We start from the raw sequence: 15,029 nt of genomic DNA, 5'->3' as shown, positions 1-15,029 counted from the left end.
CAGCAATCAAAAGCAGTACTACCTGACATCAGGGAATCTCAGAAATATTTTTCTGATGTCTGAATGAAACAAGTCTTTCCCAAAATGAGGATATACTGTATGAGTCCTTTTATATGAAGTTTTAAAACAGTCCCAAGTAATCTATGGTAAAAGAAGTCAGAACAGTAGCTGCCTCTGGAGCATGGATGGTAGCAATGTGAACCTAGAAAGCCCTGACCCAAAGCCATGCACAAGATTATAATTCTTTCAGAATTTAGAAACAAAGAATTATTTTTTAGATTTTAAAAAAAGATTTATTTGAAAGTCAGAGTTACAGAGAGAGAGCAATTGGGGGGGGGGGGGCGGAGAATCTTCCATATGCTGGTTCACTCCCCAGATGGTCGCGATAACCAGCGCTGGGCCAGGCCAAAGCCAGAAGCCCAGAGATTCTTCCAGCTCTCTCATGTGTGTGACAGGGGCCCAAGCACTTGGGCCATTTTCCGCTGCTTTTCCCAGGCCATTAGCAAGGAGCAGGATCAGAAGTAGAGCAGCCAGGACACAAATCAGCAACTACATGGGATACCAGTTGCTGCAGGGGCAGCTTAACCAATACGTCACAACACTGGCCCCAAGATTTATTTATTTATTTATTTGACAGATGGAGTGCCAGAAAAATCTTCCATCCTCTGGTTTGCTTCCCAAATGACCACAACAGCCATGGCTGGTCCAGTCTAAAGCCCGGAGCCTGGAATTCCATCTGGGTCTCCCACATGGGTGGTAGGAACCCAAGTGATTGGTCCATCTCCCACTGCCTTCCCAGGCCCATCAGCATGAAGCTGGATGGGAAGAGGAGGAGTCAGGTCTCAGGACTCGAGCTGGCACTCTGACATGAGATGCAGATGTCCCAAGCAGCAGCTTAGCCTGCTGTGCCACGATGCCTGCCCCAGAATTTGAGAGTCCGAAGGAAGGACGAGCAAGGTAAACTTGTGTGAATTACCTAGTTTTACAATAATTCCTTGGAAGACAGGCAGTGAGGTATAATTACTGTATTATACTTTCAGTTCAGTTTGAAAGTAAGTAAAGCACATTAATTTAAGAAAGGAAGCTAAACTTCTATGGAACACTATGAAGTTTTTTGGTCTTTGTAGCCCTTTTCCCCCAAAGCTGTAAGTTCTGTCAAGGCAAGGACTTCTGTTTTTAATTTACTACTGAAGTCTCAGTTTATAGCACATAGCAGCTTCTCCCTAAATATTTAATCAAAGAATGAATTAAATACCTGGCACTAGGAGGCAGGCATTTGGCCTGGGGGTTAAGACGCCTACATTCCTTGGGGCCAGTAGGTTAAGTCTTTGCCAGTTGGAGTCCCAACTGCTCCACTTCCAACCTAGCTCTCTGCTAATGTGCCTGGGAAAGCAGTGGAAAATGACCCAAGTCCTTGGGCCCCTGTACTTGCGTGGAGAACCTGAAGAAACTCCCGGCTCCTGACTTCAGATTGGCCCAGCTCCGGCTACTGCAGCCATTTGGGGAGTGAACCAGCGGATGGAAAATTTCTGTCTCTCTCTGCCTCTGCTTTTCAAATTAAAAGAAAAATTCTTAAAACAAAACAAAATGCCTACATTCCATGCCCAGGTTGCATATCGGAGTGCCTGGATTGAGTCATGGCTCTGCTCCTGATTCCAACTTCCTACTACTGTAGACACTTGGAGGCAGCAGGTGATGTCTCAAGTAGCTGGGCACCTGCCCCCCCCCCCACCATGGGATATCTGGACTGACTACCCAGCTTCCAGCTTTGGCCTGGTCCAGCTTATGGCTGGTGTGGGTATTTGGAGAGTGAACCAGTGGATGGGAACTCTCTCTCTGTCTCTCTCAAATAACAAACAAAAAAGAAAACAACCTAGCACCATGCAGCATACTGGGGACTTGGTACCTGATACTTCACCATCTTGATAAAAGTAAACAAATATAAGAATACAGTGACATTTCTCTTTTGCTGAGAAATACTTTTGCTGGAAAATAGCCCTAACATATTTCTTACAACTGTAACTATATTCTTAAATGTTAGAATTTTCAATGATTGATTCAGAATTTGTAACTTGGCTCAAGAGTACACAAATATATTTTTAATATGGTACCTAATAGGACTCCATCACAGTAAATGTGCCATTAGACTGCCATTTGTCTCATTAATGAAAACATCTTTAACAATACCGATTTTTCCCCAAGGAGTTAAAAATCTTGTTCAGTTCTTTTTTCAATCGTCAGCAGAGCAATATCAAGATTGTCCTACAAAACCTTCATCAGCTTGATAAGCATCAACAGCCTTTTCAAGGTGACCACTTATGGAAGCAATACTCTTTTTTTTTTAAGATGTATTTTATTTATTTGAAAGGCAGAGTTACTGACAGAGAGGGAGAAACAGAGAGAGAGAGAAATCTTTCATCTGCAGGTTCGCTCCACAAATGGTCCCAATGGCCGGAGCTGGGCCAGGCAGAAGTCAAGCGCCTGGAACTCCATCTGGACCTCCCACATGGAGCACTTGGGCCATCATCTGCTGCTTTTCTAGGCACATTAGCAGGGAGCTGGGTTGGAAGTGGGGCCAATAGACACACATCAGCACCTTTATGGGATGCCGGCATCACCGACAGTGGCTTAACCCACTGCACCACAACATGGTCCCCCAGAAGCAATACTTTTGAGGAAAAAAAGAACCAGTAGTTCAAAAAATAAAATCACTGCTCAGGCTGCAGTTTCAATTTTTATTTTAGAAAAATTTCTTAAGTACTTGAATCCTCTCAGATTCAATCTGACTTATTTCAAGCACTAGAAATATAACTGTTATTGGGATGGCTATGTTCTTTCACACAACTTCACAACTTGGGGTTCAATCTGCAATTGGGTAACTATCATGTGTATAAAACAAAGTTAATAAAACAACAGCTCCTCTCCTTTGCTACGGTAAATCACTGATGGTATTTAAATGAAGCACAAATTCCAAGTACAGTTCAAGATGAGAAGAAAATTCCAAAGCAATAGTTTCTGTCAGAGAAATGAAGTGTTTGCCCAGGACGGTCACGAACTGTGCAATGCCCTTGGTTTTATATGATCTCATTTTAGAATTTCACAGTTGTAATCCTGACTGAGCCAAAGGATCGACCAGATGTATTAATTAAAACAACAGCTTGTACTCAACGCCATTAAGTATCAGCACAAAGCTTTGAAGTCAGTTTAATTTTCTTGGCAGATACTAAGGTAGTAAATGATCTTTCTTTTCCTGCTCATACAAACAGCCAAAAAGTTATTTAGCTTAACTAAATACAAACCAACAATTTTAAAAGCTTTTGATATGAAAACAGTTTATTTTAATCCTCATACCATGCCCATGTTAGCAGTCAAAGCATCAGTTAGTCTCCTTAAAAAAATAATCAAAAGTGCATCTCTTATTAAAAAAGACCAATCCCTTCAAAGTTCTAGGGACTAAAGAGACGGACAGTGTGGAGGAATTCTTGTTGAGGCAACAAAGGTTTCTTCATATTCTGAAAAACAAGCCTACTTCAGGGAGGTACCTCCAGAAGTCACTTGCGGTATCACATCAGCTGCTGCAGAGGCACAGGAGAAAACACATATGTGAATCTTGTTCTTCCGGGCCTTGTAACCGAAACAAGGTGCCCCCCCAGAATCCTGGCTCTGCAGCAGCTGTGTGAAGCACAGCCTCTTCTCCAAGCTTCTGGTGCCTCAGTGCTGGTCCTTCCTAGAAGGAAGCGCTACTCCCACTGTGACCGAGGGTGTGAGCACACTGCAGGGAGCAGCTGTCAGTGCTTATCCTCCACACCATCAGCAGTGAGCACAGAAGGCCGCCAGACACCTCCACAGCAGGGTAACCAAACAAAAGCTCAAGTGAACAACACCATATTGGCCGTTTTGCCAGTGGTATACAAGCTCCCCCTTTCCTGGTTTACTTCACATAGAACTTGCTTAACATCTTCTAGGAAGTAATAACAAGCAAGTGCTTTATTAATGCCACTTCCTCCAATCCTGGAAAACAAAAGTCCTTTCTAAACATAAAAAACTAAACATAAATGGACATCTCACAGTGAGACTCTTCAATATGACTACAAAAAAAAAAAAACCACCAAGAAACATTGACAATAAATATTTATCATTAATGAGTCCAACTGATCTGAACAAACTAAAATAATAAGAATTTATTTTTCTCTAACAATACTAAAGTTTTAAAGATAAACAATGATTATACTCAAGGTTTGTGAGCAGACAGGCTCATTTGTAGGAAAAATGCACTTTCAAAAACTGATAACACAGATTGAGAATCTTCTTCTGAATATTTAGGTCTTTTGACCATGTGATTCTACCCCTGAGGAAATGATCTGAGATACAGTCCTAGGTTTAGACACAAAAATATACACTCAACACTATTATCACAGGAAAAACTTGGAAACATACTAAATGCATAAGAATTTCGGTACAGGGGCCAGTGTTGTGTGGCACAGCAGGTAAAGCTGCCACCTGTAGTGCCGGCATCCCATGTGGGTGCTGGTTTGGGTCCCGGCTGCCCCACTTCCGACCCAGCTCTCTGTTATGGCCTGGGAAAGCAGTGGAGGATGACCCAAGTCCTCAGGCCCCTGCACCTGGTGTGGGAGGCCCGTTGGAAGCTCCCAGCTCCTGGCTTCAGATTGGTGCGACTCCAGCCACTGCTGCCATCTGGGGAGTGAAACAGCAGGCGGAAGACCTCTCTCTCTTTCTGCCCCTGCTTCTCTGTAACTCTGCCTTTCAAATCAATAAATAAATCTTAAAAAAAAAAAAAAAAAAGAGAGAGAGAGAGAAAGAATTTCAGTACATAGGGGCTGCATCGTGGCATAGTGGGCAAAGCTGCCACTTAAGACATCAGCATTCCATATGGGTTCAAGACCCGGCTCCCTGTTAATGGCCTGGGAAAAATAATAGAAGATAGCCCATGTGGGAAACTGGAAGAAGCTTCTGGGGCTCCTGGCTTCTGCCTGGCCCAGCCCCAGCTGTTGTGGCCATCTAGTGAATGAACCAGCAGTTATCTCTCTTTCTCTTAACTCGTTCAAATAAGCAATTAAATCTAAAAAGAAAAGTTTTGTACATCAAAAATGTAATAAAGACATTAAACAATGCCTAGAGAAAATGTTTAGCAATAAAAAGGAAATGCTTATGATAGACAACAAAGTTAAAAAGGGAGAGTTTAAAATTATGTGTATACCACCTAATCAATCATGTTAGAAGTGCAAATAAATAGAAGAAGGGAACAGAACAAAAATGTTGGTAGTATTTTTAACTGGACAATAGGAAAATAATAATTTCATTTTCCTTTTTACTTTGTCATACTTTCTAAAGTTTCCACTAATTGCCTCTATCATAAAGGGTCCTTAAACATTTGTTGTTAATTTAATCAGAGACTAGGTAAGTTATGGCTTTGTACTCACTAAACTTGAAGCTTTTTCCTCATTTACAAACATGGTAAAAACTCCCTTTCAACAAAGGTTACTGGTAATATCAACATAGAACATGAGACGTAAGTTGACGTTATTATTGTGCTATGCACAATGTCTCCTGTGAACAGAGATGTTTCTCCCTTTATGAAGTGGTTCTAAACAACTGTGCTGTGAGGTTTTGTAATAATTTGCCATTGTTTTTCAGTCCCTTTCCTTCTGGCTGTCACACTGTGACTTATTTCCTCACCCAAGTCTCTCTAGTTTGCTTTTTCTTTTTTCTTAAAGATTTTATTTAATTTATTTATTGAGAGGTAGAGTTACAGAGAGAAGGAGAGACAGAGCGAAGAGCCCTCTATCCGCTGGTTCACTCCCCAAATGGCCACAAAGGCCGGAGCTGAGCTGATCCGAAGCCAGGAGCCAGGAGCTTCTTCCAGGTCTCCCACACAGGTGCAGGGACCCAGGCACCTGGGCCATCCTCCACTGCTTTCCCAGGCCACAGCAGAGAGCTGGATCAGAAGAGCAGCCAGGACACAAACTGGTGCTCATATGGATGTCAGCGCTACAGGCGGAGGCCCAGCCTACTAAGCCACAGCGCTGGTCCCTCTAGTTTGGTTTCTCAAGTGCACAGAGGGCTTAGGAATCAGACAGTTCAAAACCCTGGTCTGGACTCACAAACATGAGTTGCTTGGCCCACACAGTGATGTAATGATACTGGAATTAGTAGCCAAAGAGTAAAATTCAGGAGATTTCACACAAACATCCAGAGTTCCAGCTTTGGAAAACTAGGAAGGAATGGAAACACCAGGGCTGGGTTGTCAAAGGCACTTCAGCTGACCGTAATTCCCACTGCTGCCTGACACCTCCTAGGCCATGACACTGAAGGTTCGCTACCACACATGATTTAACACTCGGACCCTCTTACGCTACACCAGGCCTGATTAACGCCTCCGCAACTGTTAGACTTCCTGACCCACTTCCTAGCTGCCTCAGTCGGGGTCCAATCAGGGAAGAGAAGTCATACATTTAATAGGGAAACCTTAATATAAAGAGTAACTGTAACAGAACTAGAGACATAAAGAATTCCCTAGTAAGAACTTGAAAGAATGCAAGACATAGGAATAGCTACTACTGTAGGACTGAGATAAGAGTGCTCAAAGAAGAATCCCCACAAACACTGAGATACAAACTTACTGAAGAGGCCGGCTCAATGAATGGCAGTGGCACACCGCTAGAACCTGCAGGAAATCTGCATCCCAGGATGTCGGGGAAAGCCTCACAGGACAGACTCCACTACGGACTTGCCCACTGGTGGTGCCAGCAGAAGCCACTGCCTGCTAGGTGCTGGGGCAGCTGTGTGTGTGGCAGGAGCCAGACGCTGAGCCTGGGAGAAGCCACACACACTGCATGAGCCTCCCCCGAGGAAGCGGGGGGCACTGCAGACCTGGACACCAGCGAGGCTGCCTGGGCTACAGGACTGGGTGCCAGAGAAGCCACCTAGAAGCCTGTTGAACAAGCACACCAGCACGAAGTAGGAAAACCCCTTTGTCTGACAATTTCTCTCCATTACCCTCTATTGACAAGGCTTACCACTGTGCCAGCTGGCAGGGGAAAAATATTTATCCGTTTTGTAGAGCAGTCAATGAGGGTGAATCTGGAGCTGAACAGCAAAAATAAACTGGTAACTGGCACACTGGCCTGTCTGAATCACAGAAGAGATACTACACAGGAGCCAAGTGAAGACCAGGAGCAGCAAAGAGCAAACAAAATGTTTACTCTTCAGGCTGCTTGATTAATCAGAGACTTTAGAGTCATTTGGTTTCTGCACAGCCAAGTTCCACACTGAGGGGTGCTACCAGTGCCTTCCTCCTCCACCACTGTTAGGGTAACTAACACTTCCCGAGAGCTTACTATGCCAGGCACACTCGGCTACCTCACTTTGCACGTGTTAGCTCATTTAATCCTCACCACAATCCCATGAGGTAGGTCCTTCTATCGCCCACTTCACAGATGAGGAGGCAGAAGCAGGGTGCAAGGAACTTGCGAGGCTCCCCCAGCCAGTAAACAGGGGAGACACATTCTCACCCTGTGTTGTCTGACAGATGCATAAAGAATGAAAGGAACATACAGTAAGGCGTAGCTGCTGTGGTACAATATTTTGGTTAATAGAAAACTGACTCCCAGATAAATACAGGGTTTGTAATACACCATTTTTTGTTGGCATTATCTAACGGTTAACTCCAAGATCCTGTTACTTAAAAATCCATCTTAGGCTGGCACCGTGGCTCACTAGGCTAATCCTCCGCCTGCGGCGCTGGCACCCCAGGTTCTAGTCCCGGTTGGAGCACCCGTTCTGTCCCGGTTGCTCCTCTTCCAGTCCAGCTCTCTGCTGTGGCCTGGGAAGGCAGTGGAGGATGGCCCAAGTGCTTGGGTCCTGCACCCGCATGGGAGACCAGGAGGAAGTACCTGGCTCCTGGCTTCGGATCGGCGCAGTGCGCCAGCTGTAACAGCCATTTAGGGGGTGAACCAATGGAAGGAAGACCTTTCTCTCTCTGTCTGTCTCTCTCTCTCTAACTCTGCCTGTCAAAAAAAAAAAAAAATCTATCATCTATCTAATTAGGACAGAGAATTTCCATCCTAGGTAACATCTATTTTTATTTTATTTCATAAACATAGAAATTGAAAACCAGTATTCAAGGAGGACTGAGATTTTGCTAATCCTATCCCAGGTTTTAAGAAAGCCAGTACTGGGGCAGGCACTGTAGCACAGGAGATTAAGCTGCTGTTTTGGATGCCCACATCTGATCAGAGTGCCCGGGACAGGGTCCTGCCTCTGTTTTTAATCCACCTTCCTGTTCACGTACACCCTGGGAGGCAGCAGGGTGATGGTGCAAGAAATTGGGTCTCTGCCAGCCATGTGAGAGACCAGGATGGAGTTTCTGGCTCCTGACTTTGGCCTGGTCCAGTCCTGGCTGTTGTTGGCATCTGGGCAGTGAACCAGTGATGGAACGTCTCGATAACTCTCTCTCTCTCTGTCTGGCTCTGCCTTTCAAATAAGTAAATAGACTTAAAAAAATACTAGAATTCATATCTGCTTATATTTGGTCCTACTATTTGTTAGCCAGAATTCCAAACTGGGCTGTAGGGAAACATAAATTTCACTATGATTGAACCAAAGTCTTATCTCTAAATTCTTCACTTCATAAGACTGTCATATATGAATCCATTTCACATCCTCTTCCTTCAGAAAGGTTGCCACTTCTTAAATAGCACAATTTAAGATCGCCTACACTGTGAAGATGACAAGTGTGAAATTAATCCAAACAGGAACTACTTCAGATTCCAGTTCAGCAGGGGCTGATTTAAAGGGCATCCAAGATGTACTCAGTTCTTTCCTGTAGGTTTCATGGTAGTTGCAGACTGTTTATCTCTGGAGTTTCCAGTGCTGCTACTCTAAGCACACGGCATGGATTTACTGTGGAAGGTAAAATGTGTGTGGTGTTAAATGTGTTTCTAATTAGGATAACTTAAGGAACCTGTTCAAATGATCAAATTCGTTATACAAATTGTATAACTCCTGTTATATACAGTGTCCATTTGGAAAGTCAGTATTATTTAGTGGTCAAGTGCTTTAGTGTTGGGAATCAAAACGACTTAGTTTCAAGTTCCGCTTCTATAAAAGTTCACAACCTCCATGCCTGAATTTTCTCATCTGAAAAGTTAAAGGGTCTCTCAAAGTTTCATCCTGGAGATTAAAGAAGATACTACACATCCTGGTATGCAGAAAGAGCTCAACAAACTTTATTCCTCATATTATTATGTAGATAATTCTTCATTATGTTTATCCATGCAGCACCCAAGGGAAAACAAAGTTTTTCAGGAAAATATACTGAACCAGATATGTAGCCAGATTTTATTTGATCCAAACTTAGTTTCATCAACCAAAGATTTTTTGATGAGGAAAAAAATATATATTTTCAAGATTTTTTTATTTGAAAGTGAGAGAGAGATTGCTCTTGCATCCACTGTTCATACCCCAAATGGGTGCAACAGCAGAGGCTGGGCCAAGCCAAAATGAAAAGCTGAGTTCCATCTTGGTCTCTCACATGAGTGGCAGGGGCCCAAGCACTTGGGCCATCTGTTGCTGCTTCCCAGACACATTAGCAGGGAGCTGGATTGGAAGCAGAGCAGCAGGGACTTGAACCAGCACTTATGTGAGACGCCAGCTTTGCTGGCTGTGGCTTAGCTCACTGACACACGCTGGCCCCAACAAGAGATTCTTATGAGACAGCAATCTGTGGTTCAATCTGAATAAAAACAAGTTAACAATGTGCTTTACAGATATGAGTACATTTACCAAGTTGCAAAGGTTACCAATTATAAAAACCCACTGCATTACTAGAGAATAAAAACACACAATACAAAAATCCTTAAAAATGCTACAAAGACAGCCAATTGTCAAAGAAAAAGCATACTGAACAAATCCTTCTTCACATACAATAAACCTTTGATTTGGTGGCAACTCAACCCCCAAAAATACTTGTCATGAATGAGTTATTATAATCAGACACAAAATAAAACCTTAAAACATAAAAGAACAAGACAAAGCCTAAAATGAGATTAAATAACAAAGAAAAGAAAGCTAAATACTAAGAAAAATATCACAAACCAAGAAGACTAGAGGAAAACTGGCCTCTACAAGGCACAACACTCACAGTGGCTGGGAATGGCCACCCCAGAACAAGACCTTTGGATTTCAAACAAATCACCAGGAAGTGGGGAGGACAGGAGCTTGGCCACCATCACAAGTCTGTTCTCAAATACACAAGGGTCTTCAAAAAGCACATGAGAAATGCATACTATGGAAACACCATACCTGGATTTCAAAAATTTTTGCACCAAAATAAATGTAATCTTTAATTCTATTTTCCAATGCATTTTTTGAAGTGCCCTAGAAAAGGCTTAAAAACAGTAAATCAAGGGCCAGAGCTGTGGTGTAAAGCTGCCACCTGCAGTGCTGGCATCCCATATGGGTGCCAGTTCAAATCCCAACTGCTTCACTTCCAATCCAACTCCCTGCTATTGCACCTGGGAAAGCAGCAGAAGACGACCCAAGTCCTTGGGCCCTTCCACCCATGTGAGAGAGCGGGAAGAAGCTCCTGGCTCCTGGCTTCGGAAATGGCCGAGCTCTGGCCATTGTAACCATTTGGGGAGTGAACCAGTGGACAGAAGACCTCTCTGCCACTGCCTCTCTTTACCTCTACCTTTCAAATAAAAAATCTCTTTTTAAAAAATGGTAAATCAGAACAGTTATAAAAATGAACAACTTGAAAATTCAGTTTTTGTAATCATTACTGAGACTCCTCATCATTTTCAAGTTATTATGTTCTAGACATAATGGTAAGCCCTGTGCTAATAGTATCCCATTTCATCCTCACAATAATCCCATAAGTCTATTAAAGAGATGTTAAATAGCTTGCTCAGGTAATGACAATGATTTCTGAACTTCACTGTATCAGACGATTCCTTTTGAAATTGGTGCACTATTAATCATATTAAACTCCGAAATCATCTTAAGAGAAGCATGCCTTTCATGTGCCTACTCAGGGATTTATGCTGCTGTAATACATGAAAAAATGTGCCATTTTACCCCAAAATGTTCTGCTGCAAGAAAAGTAGGTAAGCTGAGAGAACGCCTTCAGAAATGCTTATAGCAATATGATTATTACAATTTTACAAGTAATTTTACATCTGTTGGATCTAATAACAATATGTGCAGGCTTGTCTTTGGTGTCCCTTTTTTCCACTACATTTTCCTAGTACTTCATTTTTACAAATTGAAATTAAAATTTTAAAACAAAAACCAGTCTGGAGCAGATAATTTGAGGAGCACTGCTCTGGTGCTCTGGTGCAAACCCAGCCTGCTCTCTTTACCAGCTCTGTGGCAGAGAGAGACATGCCAGGTAAACACTGAACAATCCTTACGCGATCAGCAGAAAATCCCACTCTGGCCATCTCTCTGCATCTTCACCCTAAGCGTCAGTGCTACTGCTAAGACGAGCTTCTAATAGGTAAGACAGGTTCTCAACCTGTTTATGTAGCATCGGTGTTCAGAGCCAAAGAAAACTGCTCATTAGCAACTGAATCTAGAACACATGCAGCTAACCAGTCCGTCCAATTCCTTTCCCAGACAGGAGCGTCTGCGTAAAGCGGGTGTCGGCCTCCCTTACACGCTTGGTTCTCCTCCTTTCCATAGGCTAAAAAAACCTGGCATTCTGATTACTGTCGTTATTTATATTTGCTTTTGCCTTTGTTTATAAACCAGTAGGCATGAAGCTACAGTTGCCAGGTAAGGCCTGGGAGTTCACAACAGTATATATAGAGAGAGGGCTTTGGGGTAAGGAACGTTGGTGACATGAAAGAGAAATCAACACCCTTAAGCCTCTGGCTGGTCACGGAGTGGCAGGTGGACCCTGCTACGGCAGGTTTCAGACAAGTTGACATTGACTTCTTTCTAAATACTAATCTTGCCATACCCAGTGATTGAACTGGTCATCTGGCTTTTACTCCTCAAAGAAAAAGAATGCACAGCGAAGCATTAGCAAGATTAAGAACATGAATAAAAAGGTTACCTTTTCATGTAAATGGGAAAGTAAAATAAGTAAGTTTACCTGGCTCTTTTATTTGTAACACTAGTCCCTAGGAAAAGCCAGCGTTCTTGAAAAAGGAAAGTCATTTAGCCAAGGTAGGAGTTTGGGGAGCTAGTTTCTAAGGATAGAGACTGTACACCCAGCTCTCCATGAATGAAGTATATTTCTACTCATTTATCACCAGTTTCACAATACATCCATCCATCCTGATAGCATACTCTGTCTAGAAAACATGCTGAGTTCTTGGGGAAAGAAAACATCAGCTGTATTTTAAGTTGTACTTTGTTATATTTAACTTCTTACTGTGTTACACCCTTGGACACAGGTGAACTACTTTATACAAGTCATGTACCTTTTTTTTATGTTTATTTGTTTTCATCTACTTGAAAGGTGAGGGTGGGGGGTGGAATATCTTCTGCCCACAAGAGCCAGGGCTGGGCCAGGCTGAAGCAGGAGCTTTGAACTCCATCCAGGTCTCCTATGTGGGTGGCAGGGGCCCAGACATTTGGGCCATTTTCTGTTGTCTCTCGGGATGCGTCAGCAGGGAGCGAGATCAGAAAGAGCCAGGACTCTGATATATGGGATGTGGGCATCCCAATAGTGGCTTAAACCTCTGTGCCACAACACAGGTCCCAGGTACCATGTACCTTTGCCTCAGTGAGCAGAGTGGCTAAGAACTGCTGAGACAGAAGCAGAGATTTTTAAAACAGCTCTAAACGCAGTATACTGCATGAACTTGCTCAGCTCACACGATCTGAGTCTGTTTCCTCATCGAGTATTAAAATGAAGTCAGGTAATGCACATCATAAAAATAAAACGTTATCATTAGATGCTGAGGGGTGCAGCAAAAAAGGAAAACAGAAAAGGAACGGTAACGCCTGCAGCCTCCCTTCCATCTGGCTGCGAACTTCCAGCACTTCGCCCCAGCTACTCCGCCAGTGGGCTGCTTTTCCCTCCTCACCGTCTTCAAGTCCGCCTGGCACCTCACCCCGGTTCCCTGTCCTCGCCTCTCTAGGGCCCTCTGCTCTCCCCTTCCCTCTGAGGGCACTTTCAGGACACGCGTCACTGAGGCAGGACAAACTCACAAGAACCTACTACTTCTGAATCACCATTTCTCTCCCTACCCTCTCACCGCCGGCACATTCGACAATATCAAGAATCCACGTGCATTCGCACTGAGCAACGCTCTCATCTATCCTCTTCCCCTGCTAATGTGTATTCCACGAATGACAACCAAATTAACCAAAATGTGACAACACATTAACCAAAAATGCATTTCAAAGCAAACAGGGGTGAAAACTTCAGAACAGAATTTCAATGCTTTTCTTTAAAAGGAAATGTAACTTAAAAACCACTTGTGTTTTTTTCCCCCTTACATTCACAGGGATCTAAAAAAAAAAAGAAAGAAAAAGAAAAAACAGAAAAACAAACAAAACCTCCGATTTTCTCAACAAAATATTTCACTTTCTCAAGAAGAGAAGTCATCACATTGATTTGAACACATATGGACAAACAACATTCTCCATTTATCTTCTCGCTAACAATCTAGAGCCTGATTCCTTGAAACTTCTGGGAATCTTTATAAGCGGTTTCAGAATATCCCAAGATCTTCCGTGGAGTACCCACCCACCCAAGACGAAGAATTCTGGCTCTATCTAAGGTTTGGTTCTATTACTTAAATGCTACCCATCTTTTCTTCCTTGATGGGGCCGTGAGCTCGGAGACGAACCAGGAAGCAGCTCCCCCTTGCCACTGTCACTACCGGCCAGGAGCCATCCTGACAGCGGACACAAAACGCAGAATCTCTTACCTCTGAGAAATTAACAGCCAGGGGAATGATGCCAGCCACGTAACATCCCACCAACATAGCCAGAGAGAGCAAGCTAATGGAGAGGAAATCATCCATTCTGCCCTCGTTCATCCAACCACCACCACCAGACCACAAAATTCCAGTGGCTCCAATGGGTGCTTAGCTTCTTGACACACGTGCCGCGGTTCCAAGAGAACAAGTGCGCTCGCCAGTCCTTGCGACCTCCCCACCTGCGGCTGTGTCCACGAGGCACCTTTCTCTCGCACGTACCTGCCAAGAGCCCCTTTTTGCTGATATTAGCACCAGAGAGAACTTTTCAGCAATCCTGGGCCCCTGCCAATGCCTGTCACTGGGTTCTCGGGGGGTAAATAGCACTGGGGAAATGGGCGAACGAGCGACTTCTTCGATCTTCGGAATGAGGGTGCACAACGGCACCCCCCCACCCCCCAGACAACGTCCCAGGCGGCAGCAGGAAAGGCAGCACAGTCCAAGCGAACCCGCGCGTCGTGGCGGCGACCCTGGTTTCCCTGAGGCCGGCCCCGCGGGTGATCCGCCCCCCAGGGATGGGACCAGCCCACCAGTCCCAGCAAACTCTCTGCCAAGTCTGGACGAGGGAAATGAGTCCTGTAGGTCTCTAACGAAGAGTCCTAGAGGTTCAGCAGCGAAGCTGACATAAAGCTGTCTCTGCCCTACACCCGGCGCTGCCCATGCTATTCCACTCCGCCGGGCCTTGACTCGAAGTCACGGATACTACAGCTGCCATGGCCGCCAAGTGGCACCTCTTCATTACATCCACTTCCGGATTGCCTCACTGGCCCCGGCTTCAGAAAAGCACTTCCGGGTTACAACCGACCTATGGCCCGGGCTACTTATGCGGCCGCCATTTTTGAGTAGGGCTGATGAAAAAATGACCGATGTCCTTGTCTATACCGGCCATCATTCTAGTCGTACTTCTAATAAAAAGGGTACGGGAAATAGAGTCTTGAAAAAAAGCGTTCTTTCTAAAGCGCCGAAGCTTTCCCTACGTAGTTCTTCGCCCTTATCCAAGATGGCTGAAGCCGAGTCAGTATCTGCTCTAGCTGCCGGAAGCGTGTGCGTCTCTATGGTACGAAGGTTCTCTTC

General features: G+C 44.2%; 1 protein-coding gene across 3 annotated transcripts in view; it reads right to left on the bottom strand.

Moving 5' to 3' along the window:
* Nucleotides 1-14,726, bottom strand: part of SLC39A9 (solute carrier family 39 member 9) — a 48,734-nt gene extending 34,008 nt beyond the window's left edge. For 2 of the 3 annotated variants that reach the window (XM_002721664.6, XM_051826318.3), the window contains exon 1: nt 13,908-14,726. In XM_002721664.6, the coding sequence (XP_002721710.3) occupies nt 13,908-14,018 (111 nt within the window). In that variant the 5' untranslated portion in view covers nt 14,019-14,726. The remainder of the gene's footprint in view (nt 1-13,907) is intronic. The other variant, XM_017337702.4, reaches the window with a different exon arrangement.
* Nucleotides 14,727-15,029: the final 303 nt, after the last annotated feature.

The sequence above is a fragment of the Oryctolagus cuniculus genome, chromosome 20 (genome assembly GCF_051225735.1).
Source record: "Oryctolagus cuniculus isolate XC-2025 breed Fujian yellow rabbit chromosome 20, ASM5122573v1, whole genome shotgun sequence".
NCBI lineage: Eukaryota > Metazoa > Chordata > Mammalia > Lagomorpha > Leporidae > Oryctolagus > Oryctolagus cuniculus.
Note: the sequence above shows the minus strand (reverse complement) of the source record. Positions and strands in the feature narration are given on the sequence as shown.